The 20,543-nt window shown below is 31.9% G+C and overlaps 1 protein-coding gene and 1 long non-coding RNA gene across 2 annotated transcripts; both read right to left on the bottom strand.

The window, feature by feature from the left end:
* Positions 1-5,820: 5,820 nt before the first annotated feature.
* LOC143078524 (deoxynucleoside triphosphate triphosphohydrolase SAMHD1-like) lies at positions 5,821-20,446 on the bottom strand. Its single transcript, XM_076253387.1, has 10 exons — positions 20,354-20,446; positions 19,130-19,165; positions 16,018-16,062; positions 14,787-14,957; positions 12,833-12,924; positions 12,634-12,687; positions 9,218-9,398; positions 8,455-8,541; positions 7,768-7,872; positions 5,821-6,441 (listed from the first exon to the last, which is right to left on the bottom strand). Exons 1-10 carry the CDS (start codon positions 20,444-20,446, stop codon positions 6,307-6,309), a joined length of 999 nt encoding a protein of 332 aa, XP_076109502.1. The 3' UTR covers positions 5,821-6,306.
* Positions 10,390-11,679, bottom strand: LOC143079096 (uncharacterized). The gene is made up of 3 exons (XR_012979332.1): positions 11,508-11,679; positions 11,073-11,151; positions 10,390-10,508 (listed from the first exon to the last, which is right to left on the bottom strand). It is a non-coding gene; the product is annotated as an uncharacterized LOC143079096 (long non-coding RNA).
* Positions 20,447-20,543: the final 97 nt, after the last annotated feature.

Here is a 20,543-nt window from a genome sequence, read left to right as displayed (position 1 = left end):
ATGTAAAATATGCACAAGCTGCTGCTCATAAGAATCATTTAGCGAATAAATCTTAAGAGGTGAGTTTTTAATTAAAAATTGGTTATCAACAACACTGTGACATAGTTTTAATAAACTCTAGTTTAACATTGAAATTTGTTTGCATCGTTTGACAGAATAAGGAAATATTAACTCTGGTATGTTATTAATCCTATATTACTACACCAAACGTAAATAAAACTCACACCTAGTCCGCATCATTTGCGTTTAACAACTATATAATGATCACGAATTATAAACCTTTTCCAACCATATCAAATTCTTTTTTGTAACATATTTTAAAATTTCATGGGTTAGTTATTTAGGTCTATATCAATTGCGCATCGGTTTTTATGACCTTTAAAAGCAAAAGTAATATAAGAGAAAACAAATTACAAACTATAACCAAAGGAAAATATGTAAATTCTAAGAGGAAATCAACGAAACAACATAACCACTGAACAAAAACAAGCGCTAATATACATAGAGACGAACTATTTGATAGCAACGTCCACATTTCTGAATAGGTACAGGGACTTAAAAAAACAAATGGTTGACTCAAACTGGTTCAATGGCTAATTAAACCTCCTGCTTATATATTGATGTTAAAATACTGCTAAAATAACAACATTTCGGGACATGAATGCAGTACAAATAAATGCAAATGAAATAAATATTGTTTAAACTACAATATACAATCATGAACGGTGCGTCACACAAATGTATCAACGCCTCAAAAAGTGACGTCACAGGTTAACATCTTAACATTGAATATGAAATTGGGATTAAATTTGTAATAGACGTATTTATACTTGTATGCAAATGTATCCGCTATTGCGATATATCACATAAGTTCCCGTAAACTTTGACATCACAATTTTAAAAAATGACAATTAAACGTGATTGTTGCTTGACTAACCTACAACAAAACTAAACGCCAACATCCATAGAAACGGGCTATTTGATAACATCTGCCATATTCTTTACTTTGTACATGACATTTTAGGAAAATGGTGGCTTGAACCAGGTGTTATAGCGAGCCAAACATTCCGCTTATATGACAAAGTTTAAAATTATCGCTAACACGACACAATACTTGAAAAAAATACAAAACAAACAACCGAAAGCACACTCGGGACAGAGAAATACATAAATAGAAATAGTAAAAGTAAGTTACATGTAAACTGCCGAATAACAATAGATATGGACGACAGCGCCAGTTCACCAAAACAGAGACGTATCTTTGAGACTTTGATATAATCTTGAAATTCACAAAAAATATATCGGACGAGATTAAGGATATTTTGTTTTTTCACAATACAAGTAAAAATAATTATCATTTTTATGACGGTCATAAAAATCTATTGTAAATAAAATTATTTAGACTAACACAATACTTTATCCATAGAAAATCAAATAAACTCGACTACCATGACAAAGAAGACATATTTGAAATGAACCGGAAATACACAATTCAAAACACAAATGATAAGTCATAACACAAATTCCAACCGAATCAGCTAACGAAACATCAAAACTAAATACAGCAATGTTGAATGTATAAATACAGAGACACAGCATAAGAAATGCGAAATCACACGCTGCAAAACAGTCATATTCGAGAAAAGGTCACGTTTGTCAGACAGACGACATAGATGTTTACCATAATCTAAACTGTGGTGATAATTTCAGTTAGTTTAGATACAGACATATTGTAAAGATCAGCCAACCCGTGATGGTGTCCATGGATTAACGTAGTGTCAATTTTTAATATTTACTCCTCATAACCTTGTTTTTCGAAAAACCAAGGACTTTTTTTTTATCCCAGGAATAGATTACCTTAGCCGTTTTTGGCACAACTTTTTGGAATTTCGGGTTCTCAATGCTCTTCAACTTTGTACAAGTTTGGCTTTATAACTTTGTTGGTCTGAGCGTCATTGATGAGTCTTATGTAGACGAAACGCGCGTCTGACGTATTGAATTATAATCATAGTACCTTTGATAACTATTTACACCACTGGGTCGATGCCACTGCTGGTGGATGTTTCGTTCTCGATGGTATCACCAGCCCAGTAGTCAGCACTTCGGTGTTGACATTAATATCAATTACATATAAAAAAAAGAACATGTGGTAAATGGTCATTTGTATAAATTTCCTGTTACAAAATTTGAATTTTTAAAAAAACTAAGGATTTTCCTATCCCAGGAATAGATTACCTTAGCCGAGTTTGGCACATCTTTTTGGAATCTCGGGTCCTAAATGCTGTTCAACTTTGTACTTGTTTGGCATTGATAATTCATTACAACAGTTTCTGCGTAAGGAGCACAATCTTGTACTTGAAGTACGTTTCAATTGAAATATGTAAACACCATGAGACGGTATGGTACTGCTGAGAAATGGATAATTGATAATTAGGAAGTTGATTTTAGTGTAAAGTCGTCCATTTTTGTCAATATTGAGGCAAAGATCAAGATATGAAGCAGTACTTCTAGTATCAGTAGTATCCTCAATTTCAAGTTCTATGAACGATATGAGATTCAAGGGCTGTCTGAAAAAATGGTTATTCAGTTATAGGACATCATCAATATATCTGAAATAAAAATAAAATTTCTCAAGGTGCTTTAACTTTATGTCTTTGTCACAATGTTGACTGCTGTACCCCTATTTGTAACATTTTTACCTATCATGTCAGATTGGTTTGTTTACACATCTTGTCAATATAATAGATATAGGAAGATGTGGTGTGAGTGCCAATGAGACAACTCTCCATCTAATAATAGAATGTTATGCAACTTTTATCTCATTGAGAGGTTTAGCTAGCTATTACACCAGGTTTAATCCACCATTTTTGTACATACGAAAATGCCTGTTCCAAGTCAGAAATATGGCAGTTGTAATCCATTCGTTTAAGATCTTTGAGCGTTTGATATTGTCCTTTGATTAGGGACTTTCTGCTTTGAATTTTCTGCGGAGTTCAGTATTTTTGTAAAGGTTCTGAAAAATTTAAAATCACCAAAATACTGAAATCCGAGGAAAATTTAAAACGTAAAGTCCCTTATCAAATGGCAAAAATCGTAAGTTCAAACACATCAAACGAATGATTAACAACTGTGCTATTGTTGACTTGAATGACATCTTCGACCAGACGAGATGCATAACTAATTCTTATTTGAATACCAACTTTCTGTTGAAATATCAATCCTTCAAACGTAGCAATCATTTTATCGAGTGAAAACTCCAGCATTGTGATAATATATTCGATGTATTTTTTGATAGAATAAGTGTTGTTCTTTGCAAAACATGAATTATCATAACCCCCACAAAAAAAACAAAAGTCGATCTGTCAATTTAGCATAAGGAAAAGTACTGTATAGCGTAGACAATTCATAGGTCTTTATGTTAATGCAAAACTTTAGAGATTGTGCTCTAAGATTTTGCAGCAGATCTTTAACAATTTTGAGAACCAACATCTGATTGACACCGCTGGTTTAATAAATCTCATCACAATACTTTTTGAAGGCCATCTTTCACTATCGAACTAATAGAAGTCAGCACTTTAGAAGAATGACAAGTCGAACATAATGATGGTTCAGCTATGTGTGTTCTTTATACATAGTTTTTTTTGAAGATCTGGATTCCAGTATAGTAAAGGAAGGTTGATCTTTGTTTTCTTGGATGCGATACCGAAAAAGAAAAAGAAAAGAAGGACAGAATGGTTATAATGTATATTTTCACCCCTTGTTAATGATGTTAAATAATATGTAGGATCACCAGTTGTGCTGTTTGTTCCACACTTTCTTGTGAGACATTGCCAATGATCTTTCTTTACATACGGAGGTAATATTATTGGCGGCCTTAGCTGCTGGATCAACGAATTATTTGTCACACAAAGAGGCGAAAGCACAAAAAACCTCCCGGTTCCTGAATGAGTTAAAAAAAACAATGTGCTCATAGAACATGGTAGTTTCTGTATGCGCTTCTGAATGCAATATATTGTTGATCCATTCAGATAACGTTTCCCGTTCTTGTTCGTCTGGGTCGCTCTTTATCCAATTTCTTAAATAGTTCTCAACTACATTCATCATTAACCCGAAGTCCTTTTTTCAGTTGATGGGCTGAGGAATTCTATATTTTGGTCCTTTGGCAAACAACCCTCTTTGTTGTTCAGCGGCTATGCTAATATGGTCAACAGTAATAACATGACCAGCTGAGCAATAATTGCACTTCGACGATGCACATGAGGAACCCATCCGGAGGTGGTTGAGAGCAAATTTTTAAGGTTAAGGCTTATAAAACCATCGGTTGGTTGTTATTCTTAAATGCCATATACTTGGAGTGAGTATAGGATATTACATGTGTAGCTATATTTCGAAACAATTAGGCATAGTTTTTTCTTACGTAGTTCTGGAAATATATTGCTAATATTCATAGCATATAAATCTAAATTGGCAAAATCAACTTTGAAAGTAGTTGATAAGAGTTTGAATAGTCTATGGTTAGCAATGTCCATATGCCTATTGCAATTAATCTTTACAAAACAGAATTAAGGAAGCTATGTGGGGGCTTTTGTAATAAAATAAAGTTTATATAATGGAATGAAGTATAATTTAGGTCTGATATTGTGAATTCCTAAAGGTTTTTGAACAGACAATGACAGACTATCAATTGTCACGATGTGAACAACAGTTGGGGTTTAATTTCTGTGACCATGACTTCAATTTCAGAAAAGAAATGTTAAATACTTTATAACTATAACTTTGATAACTATTTACACCACTGGGTCGATGCTACTGCTGCTGGACGTTTCGTCCCCGAGGGTATCACAAGCCCAGTAGTCAGCAATTCGGTGTCGACATGAATATAAATTATATGGTCATTTAATAAATTTTCTGTTGACAAAACTTCAAATTTTTCTAAAAACTTAGCATTCTTTTTTTATCCCAGGAATAGATTGTCCAAGCCGTATTTGGCACAACCTTTTTGGAATTTTGGGTCCTCAATGCTCTTCAACTTTGTATTTGTTTGGATTAATAACTATTTTGGATCTGAGCGTCACTGATGAGTCTTATGTAGACGAAACGCGCGTCTGGCGTATTAAATTATTATCCTGATACCTTTGATAACTATTTACACCGCTGGGTCGATGCCACTGCTAGTGGACGTTCGTCCCCGTGGGTATCACCAGCCCAGTAGACAGCACTTCGGTGTTGACATGAATATCAATTATGTGGTCATTTTGATAAATTTCCTTTTGACAAAGCTTTAAAATTTTCGAAAAACTAAGGATTTTTTTTTTATCCCAGGAATAGATAACCTTAGCCGTATTTGGCTTTATAACTTTTTGGAATTTTGGGTCCTCAATGCTCTTCAACTTTGTACTTGTTTGTCTTTAGAACTTGTTTGATCTGAGCTTCATTGATGAGTCTTATGTAGACGAAACGCGCGTCTGGCGTATTACTTTATAATCCCGGTACCTGATAACTAATTTAATTCATTGATAGTACTACACCTGGGATTAGACAAAATATCTATACCATCAATTTTGTCATTTTATCCATAGAGAATGACTGGTCCCAACTATATCTTATTTTAAAGTCTTCAGCTTGTAGACGATATGGTATGTTGGGGTTATTTGTTGATATATTTTATCCAAAATCCTGATTTTAATTGTCAATATAATGGTCAGGCTGATTAAAATGTTTTAAGAGAAATGGGTAGCTGTTTGAATCCTTTACATTTGACCAATGGTCATTCATTCTATAACATGAATTCATTCAGTATTTAGAAAAAAGTCACAAAAATAAATAAAGAAATCCTTTATTTCTAAGAAACAACAAAAGGTAAGTATACAACTCAGCGAACCAATAGAAGAAAAAAGTGTTTATCTATAGTTATCAAATTTAACATATATATTTTAAAATTGAAACTAATGTTTATTTATCAGACAGAAACATCAAGTTTAATTTTTTTTTAATTCAATAAAAAGGTTTGTTTTTTTAAAGGTTGATAAGAGCATGAATTAATGTTTTTATTAAAACAAAATATTTTTGTGAGATGTGCCATTTACAATAAATATAAAATTAATTAAATCAAAGGCTTATATAGTCTTCATAATCCAAATGTATCTTCTATTTTGAATATTTATTTGTCTCAATAAATTTAATCAATATGATGTTAAAATCATAGAATTAATCATGTATTCAATATACATCTTTAACCTTGCATCTTTATCCACGAACCAAACGAACGCAACTGCATATTTTGCACCATTGTTACATTACAAACTGCTACAAGTCTTCTTGTTTTTTCTGTATTTCATCCCACTTCCTTTTAATGTATTTTGTCTTTTTATCATCTATGCATGTTGAATATAAAAGTATGATTTCTTCTTGGAAATTCTCAGAAGGCAAAAACAAGGACGTCTGAAATGAAACGTATTACGCACATTTAACACCATTACGAGTAACTTCAGGTGCGAAAGCTTTATGTTTACAAGAGTTAACGATTTGCAGCCTCTCCTAATACGATCGTCCCTCCGAATCCCTCCAAAAAGGATCTATGTCAATTAGTCTCAATTTGTTATCTTACCACATGTCTTATTTGTATTGCAATTGTTTCTGCAGGAATTGTTACTCGTGCTATTTGGATGCAATATAATGTGTCCCCGTGCGTGTAGTGTATGCCTTTATATTTTACAGTTGGGGAGTTCTGCTAATGAGAAGGTGTCGGCATATTCAATTATATTTATGATGTCGATTGGTCTCTTGGTGAATAAATAAAGGCAGCAGTAGTATAATGCCGTTCAATAGTCATAAATCGACCAAACAAAAAGAAAAAAACGGGTCACGAACCAAAAATGAGGGAAACAGATCAGCTATAAGAGTGAAACAACGGAAGAAAAGGACCACTGAACTGCAAAACAAAAACACCTTACCATAACATACACAGTAACGGACTATATACAGAAGACAACTTCCCTATTCGTAACCTCTATCACGCGTAAATTAAACAGCTGTGTCAATGAATTGGCCTGGCGCATGCGAATTTATATATTTTTTCGAGCAAAAACATAAACTCCATTAAATTTGCTATCTGATAAAAAAAAAAATAACTGCACAAATATTATCATTCTAATAAATGTTGTGTGTTTATTATTCAATTCAAAGATTAACACGAAGTATAAATGAATATTTCTACATGACCGCCATCTTATTTAAAATACTGGGTCGATGCCTCTGCTGCTGGACGTTTCGTGCCCGAGGGTATCACTTCGGTGTGGACATAAATATCAATTATATGGTATTTTTTTATAAATTTCCTGTTACAAAACTTAGAATTTTTCGAAAAAAATAAGGATTTTCTTATCCAAGAATAGATTATATTAGCCGTATTTGGCACAACTTTTTGAAATTTTGAGTCGTCAATGCTCATCTACTTTGTACTTGTTTTGGCTGGATAACTTGTTTGAGCTATGCCTCACTGATGAGTCTGATGTAGACGATACGCGCGTCTGGCGTATTAAATTATAATCCTGGTACCTTTGAACTATTTACATTTGTAAAAAAAAAGTAGTTCCGTCAACGTAGACTATCAAAAAATAAATAACGTCAGAAGCCAAACACGGAAGGCCTCTCAATCAATCAAATTAGCGTACTCCCTAATATGCAAATCATATAGGAATAATTTGATAAACAAACAAAACGACAACAAAAACAAGCATAATATCTACAATCATATACTATAGTAACCTCTTTTGGATCTTTCCCTTCAACACATTCATCACTGTCCTTTTTATAGAAGTAGACGAGTTTGATTGGGTTTTGCAGATCCTTTCCATAGGAAAACCTGAGTGTCTGTAAATAAAATAATAAATACAAACTACATCTCTGATGAACCTTTGCATTTAAAGATCATATGAACTTTTAAGATTGTTGAGGAACAAGTTGTGTTACGAATTATTAACGTTATCTAAATAATGGGTAAATGGTAGTATGTTTTCGTCTAATTGGCAGCCTAAACAAATATTTCAATGTGTTTCAAATTTTATATTGAAAATATGCATATTGCAGTTATTTATTAATTAATCTCAAGAATATATTATAACCTATCCAATCATAGCCCTCCAAGACTTGACTTACTTGGTTTGACTTGAGACCACAAAAGGCCAACCAAAAGCCGGGAAGATTTACACTGTGTTACCACTTTTGTCCTTTAACGCTTCTATGTATTGAACGATACTTGACTGTTTAGCAAAAATTATTAATCATGAAAAGTAGAGAATGATGACGATGATGGAGGGCTGCTAAACGTCTAGCTGGCAATTAATATGCATATTCAGGCCGAGAACATGTTAATATTACATCCATATTTACCCTGCATTGTACGATACAGACACGCTGAGCCGGATTTTTAACGTGATAGACAATGAATATTACCTGCAAATTAAAATCATCTTTCCCAAACTGTTGATCATTTTTTAGTAAATCTTCCTCGTATTTTTTTAGCTTCTTTTTTGTAAATTCCTGAATTGAAATGAGACACAAGAAAAAAAAAGAAAATGTTATTACTGTATCTGGTGACATTATTATCTGTCAAATTTTGCCAAATAATTCATTTTGAAAATAGAAATCTTATTTTAAATGAGAATACATGTAACTGCGACGTTTGCATGATATTAGAGATTTAACATCGTTTTCTTTTTAAATTTATGCATTTGGTCGAGGTTGTTTATAGAAAAAGAAATTGGAATATATCTATATTTCCCCAGGGATAAGCATAGCATTTTGAATAAATCATGCATACTAGTAAAAAAGACAAATAAATCGTCCACTAGTTGAAAAAAATACATTCATTATTTATCAGGTCCGTTGTCGTCATTGAAAACACATTGCAAGAAAATAAATATGAATGTGCGACAACGTCTTAGGTAGACGAAACGCGCGTCTGGCGTATTAAATTATAAGCTTGGTATCTTGGATCACTATACACAAAACTAAAATACCTCTCCGAAAAAGGGGAAGGGGTTTTGGTACACATGAACAATGGAATATACAGTTTAAGAGTTTTTATTATGTATTCATACTAAAGAGTGCATTCATAGTCGTAGAATATAAATAGAAGGCATATGACGTAAAACGAAAGGAGGTTCATCAAACTGAACGTAACAAATGAACTATTTCTCATTCAAGATTGACTTACTGTTTTGGGGTCTGTCCTACCGACAACCTTATAAAGCTGACGGTTATAAATCCGGTGTATAAGATCCTTTGATTTGTTCAACCCTTCGTTTCTACTCATCAGGATAACATCAAGAACACTGTCAGTTAATTTCTCATATGCGTACATATCATCAAAAGCCTTACTCATCTTTACTTCTCCGCTAAAATTTAGAATTCAAGCATGAAAAGCTGACAAATGTTTCGAAGTCAAGTGCAATACTTGTTGTTTGTATTGGTAAATGTCATTATGGCCTGCATAAAACCTTGCACAAGGCCTTTACTTTTGATATTTGAGTCTTTGCGTATTTCCTGAAAATAACAGCCCTTAGCTATAGAAATTATGAAAGGAAACCATGATAAAAGAATTATTGCTGAAATAATTAACAAATATATGGAAAGATTCACATTGATAAAGGTGTAATACCACCATTGATTTTTCCCTATTAGTCTTTGTTAAATTGGCACTTTTAAAAAAATCGTACAGTATTTACCTTTATTTCAACCAAAGAAATACTTTGCATGTGTAAAGTTCAATCCTTTCCAGTGATACAGTGAAAATTTCACACTACATTTCATTGCATATAAGAAAGTAATCACCGCCGAGGGTAGACAACCCAATTTTTACACTGTTATTTACTGGTTACCTGCTTTGGTAACTATGTAACCTGAACGTTCCAAAATATTTTATAAGACCATCAAATAAAAAAAGAATGATGCTTTCAGACACCCAACATACATATTTACGACTCAGAAAAGTTTAAGTGCATTGAAATGCAGGGTTAATTTTCTACAACTGTCAAATTCAAGGGAATATTTTTTTAGGCCTACTTTCGTATGCAACCGGATGTGACATACCATGATTTGGTGGTATTACACCTAAAGAACACCTAAATGTCAAATAAACTTAATGCAATTTTTTCCCCTCCAATTGCAAGTTATTTCAAGCATAACTGTCAAGTTTTGTCTCAGTCAGAACTATAGTTTCAGAGAAAATCACTATAATGTAAGGCCATATCCTACGGCAATTTCAGTCCAATTTCTTCGAAAAATCCTAATTTCAGTGTATCATTATAAAATGCAGTGTTGACTAATATCTGATCATAAACTCACGATATATGCATTCAAACAATTAAATAGAATACAAAAGACAACTTTAAGATGATAAACAATTTTATTGCACCTTTTAGAGTTCATTTGAAGGTCTGTTTTGGTCTGTTTTGGTCCATTTTTCCTCCTTCCTTCCTTTTTCATCAAAACTTGATATCTTTTGTCTAAAAAATAAAACAAATGTGATTATTTTCCCACAAAAGTGAAATAAATGTAATGTTAAATCAATAATTAAAGTGTTTTAGCTGACAGAACTGTCTCTATAAATGTTAACAGTTTACACGGAAGTTTCTATAAGCCCTTATGTGTAACTTGAGTTTTTGGTCTGTTCCCCTAGTGTGAGAAATAACGGTTCCCTTTCAGTCAATCATTTATTGCTACTGGTATCAAAGTCTTTTTATTTACTCATAACAGTATATTTCTAATAGATTTACACAAAAAGTCCACTTTCTTGTATTTTACATTAGAAAATGGGGAGAAAGAGTAATAAAAAAATACCTCAAAAATGTTTTTAAAAAGGGTTATGTCCCTTGGAATGCTGGTACAAAAAATAATTGGTAAGAATTATAAAGTTTAAGTATGTGAGACTGGATTCTGATGTGTATAAATCCAGGACAAATAAGTGTTTAGATGAGTTATTGTCCGTGCAAAATGTAGACGGCACAATGGCAAATTGTAAACTTTTGCGGCCAAAACAAAAAAAAAACATGATGATAGTTGATACATACTTTAATGCTGAAGTGTCATCTGCAGACCAATTCACATATAAGATTTTTCAACAGAATGCTCTTCAGAACATGGTTAACACTGAAATAAAAAATTCACATGTTGTATAAACAAAACAAAAACTGTAAGGGTAATTTAAAATTTAACACAGTAATCTAAATACAGCTTTGTCTGTCCACCCATTTGACTAAGAAAACACCCGTAAACCCCCATTTCAATATAATTTTACCTCAAACGTACTTTCTGTGTCTAAATCCATTCCGAATAGTCCATGTTTACAATGTGTGAACTGGTTTATTAATAACTTTTAAAAATGAAAGTACAATAGGGTCACGAGTGCATATTTTGTTTCCCTAAATAGGTGTAATACCACCATTGATTTTTCCCTATTAGTCTTTGTTAAATTGGCACTTTTAAAAAAATCGTACAGTATTTACCTTTATTTCAACCAAAGAAATACTTTGCATGTGTAAAGTTCAATCCTTTCCAGTGATACAGTGAAAATTTCACACTACATTTCATTGCATATAAGAAAGTAATCACCGCCGAGGGTAGACAACCCAATTTTTACACTGTTATTTACTGGTTACCTGCTTTGGTAACTATGTAACCTGAACGTTCCAAAATATTTTATAAGACCATCAAATAAAAAAAGAATGATGCTTTCAGACACCCAACATACATATTTACGACTCAGAAAAGTTTAAGTGCATTGAAATGCAGGGTTAATTTTCTACAACTGTCAAATTCAAGGGAATATTTTTTTAGGCCTACTTTCGTATGCAACCGGATGTGACATACCATGATTTGGTGGTATTACACCTAAAATATCAAATTTCTGTGTCGAGATTCTCAGCCGAACATCACTGTTATATTCATTTATATTATTTAAAGTAGGAAAAATGTCTGTATTAAATTATTATCATTGGTATTTTGTACTTCACGTTAAGTAATAGTTATACGATTACGTTTGGAGTTCAAAAGACAAAGGTTAACATTAAATACCCTAAATAAATCCAGAAGGGACACGCAGAGGATCCGGACATTCCATCTCCATATTTGAATCTAACCTTTAATACCATTAAAACAAAATTGCAACACATCTTTCGTAAGATAAAATAAGTCTGACGTGTAAAGAACCGGTAATGAAAATATTCTGAATATGTTTTGAACTAATTTCAATGTTTGAATTTCTGTTAATCTATCAAAGATCTTTGCAACAACAACATTTGTATATACATGTAATTGAGATGATATATAGAATGTGAGACGTGTTTTAATAATGAAAACTACACTCAATGAAACAAATATGTTTATCAAATTGTATCCTCATCCTTATTTGTCAAGGGCCAATAAGAATTCTAATGATATTTATTTACCACTGATTCACAATACATACATGACATAGTGTGTTGTCCATTTAATGACATGTGTCTGCGATTTACGCAAATACAACTTACCTTGAACCAATACCACTGAACCTGAACACAGCTTGAATTCATGATTAATCAATTATCGACATTTAGTACACTATAGTATAAAAATTACAAAATCAATACTTGCTTATCAGTTACGATAGGTAGATGGTCGTTGGCAGCAACTAAAGCGTCAGCTATCCTGTAAAACATGCAATAATGTGATCAGTTGTTTCTTACTAAACTTTTTTTAGGGTGACAGATTTTGAAATTTTATTTATTTTTAACACGCATATGAAACTGAACCCGATTAAAGAAAATCAAAAATATATATGACATTTACTCACATAAGTTGAATACCATGTGTAACTGGGTGTTGGTATGCACGTCTAAAAAGCCCATTGCGTGTGTGGAATAATTCATATAAATTAAGTTCCTCCTGTAAAATAAAATTCCATTGTCATCCAATTATATACCTGCATAGGTTATGTTACAATAAAGTATAGTTTCTTGATTCCACGTGTAGATTGTAATAGTAAAACACTTGCAATGCAAGTTATGGAGTATCATCTTACTAAGTTACTTTATTTGAGTCTTATTTCTTCATTTTGCAATCTTTACGAGTAAAAATAAGTTTGTCATGATTAAAACAATCAAATTATCGATGCAGAAATGTGTGCTATTTTTGTTTAGATTTGTTTGGTTGTGTATTATCGATATGATTAAACTAATTTTAATGTGTAGCTTAACATAGGATATGAAAAAAAATCTTGAAAATAAAGTATTAATCTGCATGGAAATAAGAACATGCGGTTTGATTTATAATGTAGTAAAGATAATTAAATGACATGATATAAGAAATTAAAGTCAAAAGTGCGACCGTCAACAATGAAAATAATGTTACTGTATAGTCGGTTTTTAAAGGACTCAATATTTTAAAATTATGTGATACAAATCAATCGGGTGGACTAACAGTCAAGTTTTTAACAATTAAATAAAGAGTAATAAGCATGGCAAACATGAACCAATAACTTAGTATCAGGTTCCTTCTTTGGGGCAGGCACATATTGAATGAAGTGATCCTAAACATTTTTGTGATCGTTCAACCTGCTCATAACCTTAAGCTTGTATAAGGTTGTTACAGGACAACAATCGAACGGCTTAACTATATGTATCTATACCAAGCACAAACAGCAACTGACTTTAAGTAAGACCCACAGTCGCGACACCAGTGAAACTTGAATATACTGAAAGGTAGTTAAATGATCAAATCATGTTCTCGTAGACTTAAGTGTCATTTAATGCATATCCATTGCATTAAGGATAAAAAACGAGAAAAGCATGACTTTGTGTAATTCTAAAATATAAGTAAACAGTTTCGAAAGTATGTATCATTATGAGTATTAACAACTATACAGATGGGCGAAAGGTACCAGATGGACATTCAAAATCATAATCGAAAATAAACTGACACCACCACAGTTTTAAATGAAAGCTACAAACAGACAAACAATAATACACAGAACAAAATAGAAAACGAAAGTCTTAGCAACATCACCACAACAAAAACTTGCGGTGATCTCAAGTGCTCAATAATAGTAGGAAGACCCTGCTCCACATCCGTCATGTTGCTTATGTTAGTACAAACAAGATAAAAAGTCTTATTCGGAAGGTCATTTTCGTAAAAAAGAAAAAGGGACGGGATTGTACTTACGACATTAGGAACATATCCACTATCATCAGTGTAAAGTTTTGTTTTCAACCGACCCTCATTTTCAATTTCTAGATGTAAGTCAAGATATGATGCAGACTTTAAAACTCTTTCGGGAGTATCCCTTATTTCATGTTCGATTGGATAGATGCGTTTGACGTACTCACCAAATGTGGAATAATTTGTGAGAGAACATCATATATAATGCATTCAATTAATTTGTTTGTTTTACTAAGTAATCTTTTAGTTTTTATGTTCCAATAGTTATCAAAGGTACAAGGATTACACATTAATACGACAGACGCTCGTTTCTTCTACATAAGACCCATCAGTTTTGCTCAAATCAAAATAGTTGTAAAGCCAAACAAATACGGCTATGGTGATAAGAAAATGTTCCATATATTCTATGAAATAAAGGAAAGAAGGAATCTTAGTCTTAAACGATACCCACCTGTCAAATGTATTACATCGGCAAATCCAAAAGAGGCAATTGTCTTAATTTGACAGGATGTTCAATCTTGTTACTGGTAAACGAAATATCAAATGGTTATAACTTATCGTAATGTTAGATTTTAAAATATAGTGTTTACCTTTTCTCTTACGGCTATGGTTGTTTCATTAGAATCTTTAATAAACATGACCCGACATTGGCTTATAAAACGCATGTGATTGAAATTGCTCGTCATTCCTAGGCCATGACAGTCTCTGGCAAAATAGTCCATTTTGTCCACGTCTATCGCATTCCGTTTGTTTGCCACTATCTATACAAAATATCAAGACTGTTTCAAAATTGACCACAGATACAATTTCTAACCGAATGAGAAAGATTAATATTTTTGTGTACAAAGCAAAACAACACAAATACAAGAGAAATTCAAAACAGAAAGTCCGTTATCGAATGGCAAAGTCAAAATCCTCAACAATATATATATAAACTGAAATAAGGTAAAATATTTTACCTCATAACTCCCATTCTTTTTCAAAGAAGGCTTCAATAGCTTTCGATTTGAGACCATAATAATACCGATGAATATATAAGGTAAAATTCCAAGTCATCCTTTTTTTCGCTGTCTTTGAAAATTCAAATATTTCCCAAAAGGATCTCAATGACCTATTAATATTTCTGCTTATTTTGTCATTTAACAATGCTCTTTTGATTAAAAGTATCAATTTTATTGCTTGATTTTTTTACATTTCATTTAAGTACATACTTAAGTTCATAGATTGATAGATTGATTGTTGGTTGCTTGACGTCCAGTGGCAAATACTGCGAGCATGTTCAAGACGATTAAGTTAATGGAAAGATGGTTACTCTGACAGAAATGTTCAGCAAACATTATTATAGTCGAGTTTTCCAAATTAATGTTTTCACCTTTCAGTTTATTAATTTCTATGTACAAAAACAATATTGGTTGCTTTACTTCTTTGACATGGTATACATAACTCATAGCATACAACTCTTGTGGAAAAAACCTTTTTTCTTAATTTTGCATAAAACTTTAAAAAACTGAAAGCTTATAAATTACAAGTTTCCAAAATGTTTAAGTCAATGATTGTCTTCCAGAATAATATATGCAATATAATGAAAGTGGTGGGAATAGTATTAATTTCTGTTCTTGTTCAATCGTATCTCAACTCACTATGAACTTGTTTTTGCGGTCGTAAATAAAATAATTCAAAATAGTTGTAAGATCTTTAATTGTATTGTTCTATTTCCGATTTTTAAAAAAATTGGCCAAATACATATAAGAAAATATTAAACTATGCTGTTGTAAACTATGTTTAGGAATTAAAGTAAATGGATAATATGATCACTCTCACCTCATACATGTACTTTTTGTACTGTTGTGAATCGTCTTCTACAACCTGACAAAGGGAAAAGACACATCATATAAGAATATTTATAAATTGTATTAATCTTCTGTCAATGAATCATATTACAGATAATATATCACAATTTAATGTTCTTTCTTGTTTTTTTTTCCCATAATTATTGTTTTTGTACATTTCAAGCACAGCATTATATATAAACAGAATATATACAACATATTAACTGCAGCTAAAATAGTTTGATACGTTTGGAGAATATAACACAAAAAGGCTGCTTGAATAGAGAAAATATCTAATTTTACAAAATGTACTGTATGTTTTAAATCTTTCTTGCTTTGACAATAATGTAGAACAGGGGTTCAAACAGCTTTCTGCATTACTGAGATTGTTTTTGTATATGAAATATATGTTTTTATCAAAAGGTTGTCTCATAGGTAGTTTTGTAGTGCTTTCACAGTTGTTTGTTTGTACGATAATTTACTTCTATCAATATAGAATTTTGTAAATAGAATTAGAAAGTCTCATAAGTCTTTTTGATCAATTTTAATTAGAATTCAAAATGAGTTCTATTTCAATCTTCACAAATATCCAAGAGTTTGTGTCTTCTCATATTTTCGATATTACAGACATATCTAGAATAAATGTTCTATTGTTCGACCCCCTCAACACACCAAAAAGTAAAATACCAAAAGTGCTGAACTCCGATAAAAATTCTTTACTGAACGTCTCTTTAATTTGTAAATGGCAAAACCAAACACATCAAACAAACAGATAACAACTGTCATATTCCTGACTTGATACAGGCATTTTCTTATGTTGAAAACTGTGGATTAAACCAGGATTTACGGCTTGCTAAACGTGTCACTTGCATGACAATCAACATTGTACATAAGCTATACTTATTTGTCTTGTTCTATTCTATTTAATGATACATTCATTTTTATTACATTATTCTTTTATATATATTGCACGTGTTAATCACATAGTCTGTTTCTAAGTATGTTGGCGTTTGCTTTTGTAGAAGTTCGATTGTTTCTGTTTTCCGTTGTTTTATTTTATAGTTGATGTGTTGCCCTCAGTTGTGGTTTGTGACCCGGATTTGTTTCAGTTAAATCGATGTATGACTATTTGACAGCTATATATTACCATTGCTTTTTTTCAGTTTGAGATTTTAAAATGTTTTGGAGGTCAAAGTACAAATACTTCTTGTGAATTGAATTATCAAGCTTTTAATTAAGGCCAAGCAATTTCTTGTAAGTGTGTTTAGTATAATTTTGATACAGAAAAAATGCTTTAAACGAGTTCAGCAAATTAATTTGCAATGACATTTTCACAAGACTATTTAACGAAATATGTATTTTTTTTCTTTGTAACATTGTGCGGAAATGTTGAGAGTAGAAAAATCATAAACATAAAGGAAACTTTACCACTAGAAAAATTAGCATAATTTTCATAGCTTTATTACAAAAGTTCATAACAAGTCCTTTGGTAGTAGTTATGAAGGCAGTTATAAGCAATGTCCCATACAAAGATGAAACGAACCTTAAATTGTTGTTTGTGTAATTTGCGTAACCAGTACATCGGCGGAAATTTCAAATGCTTGGAAGAGCATTTAAGCTGGATATTGGCAGTGATATGCTTGTTAACAATTTGAACCTCTGTGGAGCATAACATTTTATATATTTGTTTTAAAAGTGTTTGAACAGTTTTCAATGGTTGATCTAATATCACGTAAAGTCCTTTACTATAAATAAAATCGTCTTTACATTTTAAATCAATTATGTTTGAAGTTAAATTATACATTACGTTTTCTTAACATTTATTTTCACTAGTCCAGGGAATGATTGTTCTCCCCTAGCACATTTAAAACATATTAAAGATGAACAATGGTATATTTAAACCTTTACTCAAGTAAACAATTCTTTACAGATTCATTTAGAAGTGTACCATCCTAAACAACTTGTAATGACTCGGAACGATATTTTAAGGAAGTAATTGAAAAGAAAGGCGAAATACATAAACTGATATTCAATAGTCAAAGTCGAAAACAAACTGACAATGACATGTAAAAAAATCTAAATACAACACACTACAAAAAGCAAGTAACAATACATAACATAGAAAACCAGAGACTTGGCAATACGAACAACATTAAAAACCAGTGGTGATCGTAAAATACCGAAAGTTACCTGGTCCCGGTTCCTTTGGAGATCATGCGAATTCTTTGTTTTATTAGTTACTTTTGCTGTTTTAAAACTTCAGTTTGTTTGTACAAGAAGTGATTTCAACTCCTATTCAACAAATTCTGAGAAAAGTCTAACAAATGTCAAGATGCAATTTTATTTGGTAGGTTAAAAGTCAACAAAACGCCGTCTTGAAATTCAAAATCGACTTTTGTTGAGTAAATATTTCAACCTTATAGCTTAATGTTTGTGTTGTTCTAATCTAAGCAGTGTTATGTGTTAATTTTCTTTTTCTTTAAAAAAAATGCATTAAACATAAAATGTGGTTCTTCTTGAGAAGATAAGAACTTCATTTAGCACACAAATTTAGAAGTGGGTAAAGGCAAACAAACGTTTAAGTAACACTTGGTTGAGTTTTAGTTTTGACGTCTATTATGTATCGGTGTCTGAACGACAGCGAAATCATACATATCATAATTGATTTAACTTACTAGAAAACTAGTTGAAACAATTTTGTGGCATTTAATTGGATAAACATATTAGAAATGCCATAGTATGCATTTAACTACTTTTTGTTTTGGGTAGAGACATTTTTATAGAATAAAGCTTCTATAGAGATTTGAGGAATCAGTATCATAACATTAACAGTTTGACAGGTGAAACAATGGTCGTCTTTCAGAATAATATATGCTACATTATAAAGGTGGTGGTTGGAAAAGTAATAATTTCCATAATTGATAAATGTTTATTTTTCAACTCAACCACCGACTTAGTGTCGTTGATAATACCAAAATAGTTGACTGTTCTTAAATTTTATCTATTGTTTGATATTTTCGATAGTGACTTTTGCCAAATACAAATAAAAAAACTTATTTCAGGGCTTTTTGTTAACTGTAAAATGATGATAGTATTACTCTCACCTCATCCACGTTCTGTTGTTTATTTTCTTTTGATACCTAATAAATGACAAAGTCATATTAAGATCATGTAAGGCTAACTAAGTTTTCAATTGTATCAAAAGAGGGACGAAAGGTACCAAAGGGACAGTCAAACTCATAAATCTAAAACAAACTGACAACGTCATGGCTAAAAATGAAAAAGACAAACAGAAAAACAATAGTACACATGACACAACATAGAAAACTAAAGAATAAACAACACGAACCCCACCAAAAACTAGGGGTGATCTCAGGTGCTCCGGAAGGGTAAGCAGATCCTGCTCCACATGTGGCACCCGTCATGTTGCTTATGTGATTACAAATCCGGTAAATAGTCTAATTCGGTAGGTCACATTCATGAAAGGGAAGGGGATTGTAGTTACGACGTAAGGAACATATCCGATATCATTTGTGAAACGGTTATTCCATAACGGTCAACCAACTCGTGATGGCGTCCGTAAAATTTATGAAGGGATCAATCTTCTGTCAATGATTTATTACAATATTACATTCTTCTTATCGAAATGTTCTTGCGTTTGTTTGTTCTGTATTTATTTTGTCATTTTAACGGTATGTTTTACATTGCCATATAATTGGGAGGGTCGACTAGCAATAAAACCATGTTCAACTCACCATTTTCCTTAAAATGTCTTGTACCAAGTCAGGCATAGTGCATTTGTGTTCAAAAATCTTGTGGTTCGTTTCTATGTACGTTACATATGTTTTTTAACAGTATCGTGTTTCTGTTGTTCCGATGTTTCGGATTGTTTTCGCCTAATCTATTTATAACCTTCGAACAATGGTATACTGCTGTTGTCTCGTAAGACTTTAGTTACCTGATTCAAGAAGGAATACACTTTAAAAACATTAACATTGCACCCCTCTTTCATAAATAAACGGGACAAATAATATTAAAAAGTCATAACGATGTAAATCATACAGACGACAACATTAATGTTAAGCTCTGATTATAAGATCAGTTCGATCATATATTGGTCATTTTCGCATATAAAGGAACTTTTCCTCGTACATATAAAACATCAACAACGAATTTTCTATAAAATAAGTAAAAATGAATGTCCAGCCTGCGGTTTCATGATGGTAAATCGAAAAGATGTAAACAAATAGTATGATTAAATTGCATTAACTTGATCTTCTTCGTACCAAAAACTTCCAATGTGTATAAAATATTTAAATGCACATTACCTTGCCGTCAATCAGGTCTCCAATCATTTTCAAATCTTTTTCTGTTAATGTTTCATAGAATTCTTTCTTAAGGCTTTCATTGTTGTCAAGCATATGGAGAAACATTTTTTTTGAAACTGCTTCGTGCTGGCAAAAAAAATCAATATATCAGCACAAATTTCTTAGTTGCAAAAGTATAACACAATTGATA

This window comes from Mytilus galloprovincialis, chromosome 6 (assembly GCF_965363235.1).
Source record: "Mytilus galloprovincialis chromosome 6, xbMytGall1.hap1.1, whole genome shotgun sequence".
In the NCBI taxonomy this organism is placed as follows: Eukaryota; Metazoa; Mollusca; class Bivalvia; order Mytilida; family Mytilidae; genus Mytilus; species Mytilus galloprovincialis.
The sequence above is the reverse complement of the archived record's forward strand: the minus strand, read 5'-3'. Positions and strand labels throughout refer to the sequence as shown.

Excerpts from the sequence above, each read along its gene's own strand:
- LOC143078524 (XM_076253387.1), bottom strand. The coding sequence starts at position 20,446 with ATGCTTGACAACAATGAAAGCCTTAAGAAAGAATTCTATGAAACATTA. Across the intron at positions 16,063-19,129 it reads AACAACAGAACGTGGATGAG|GTTGTAGAAGACGATTCACA; the intron begins GTGAGAGTAATA and ends TCCCTTTGTCAG. Across the intron at positions 12,925-14,786 it reads CCATAGCCGTAAGAGAAAAG|GAGGAACTTAATTTATATGA; the intron begins GTAAACACTATA and ends TTTATTTTACAG.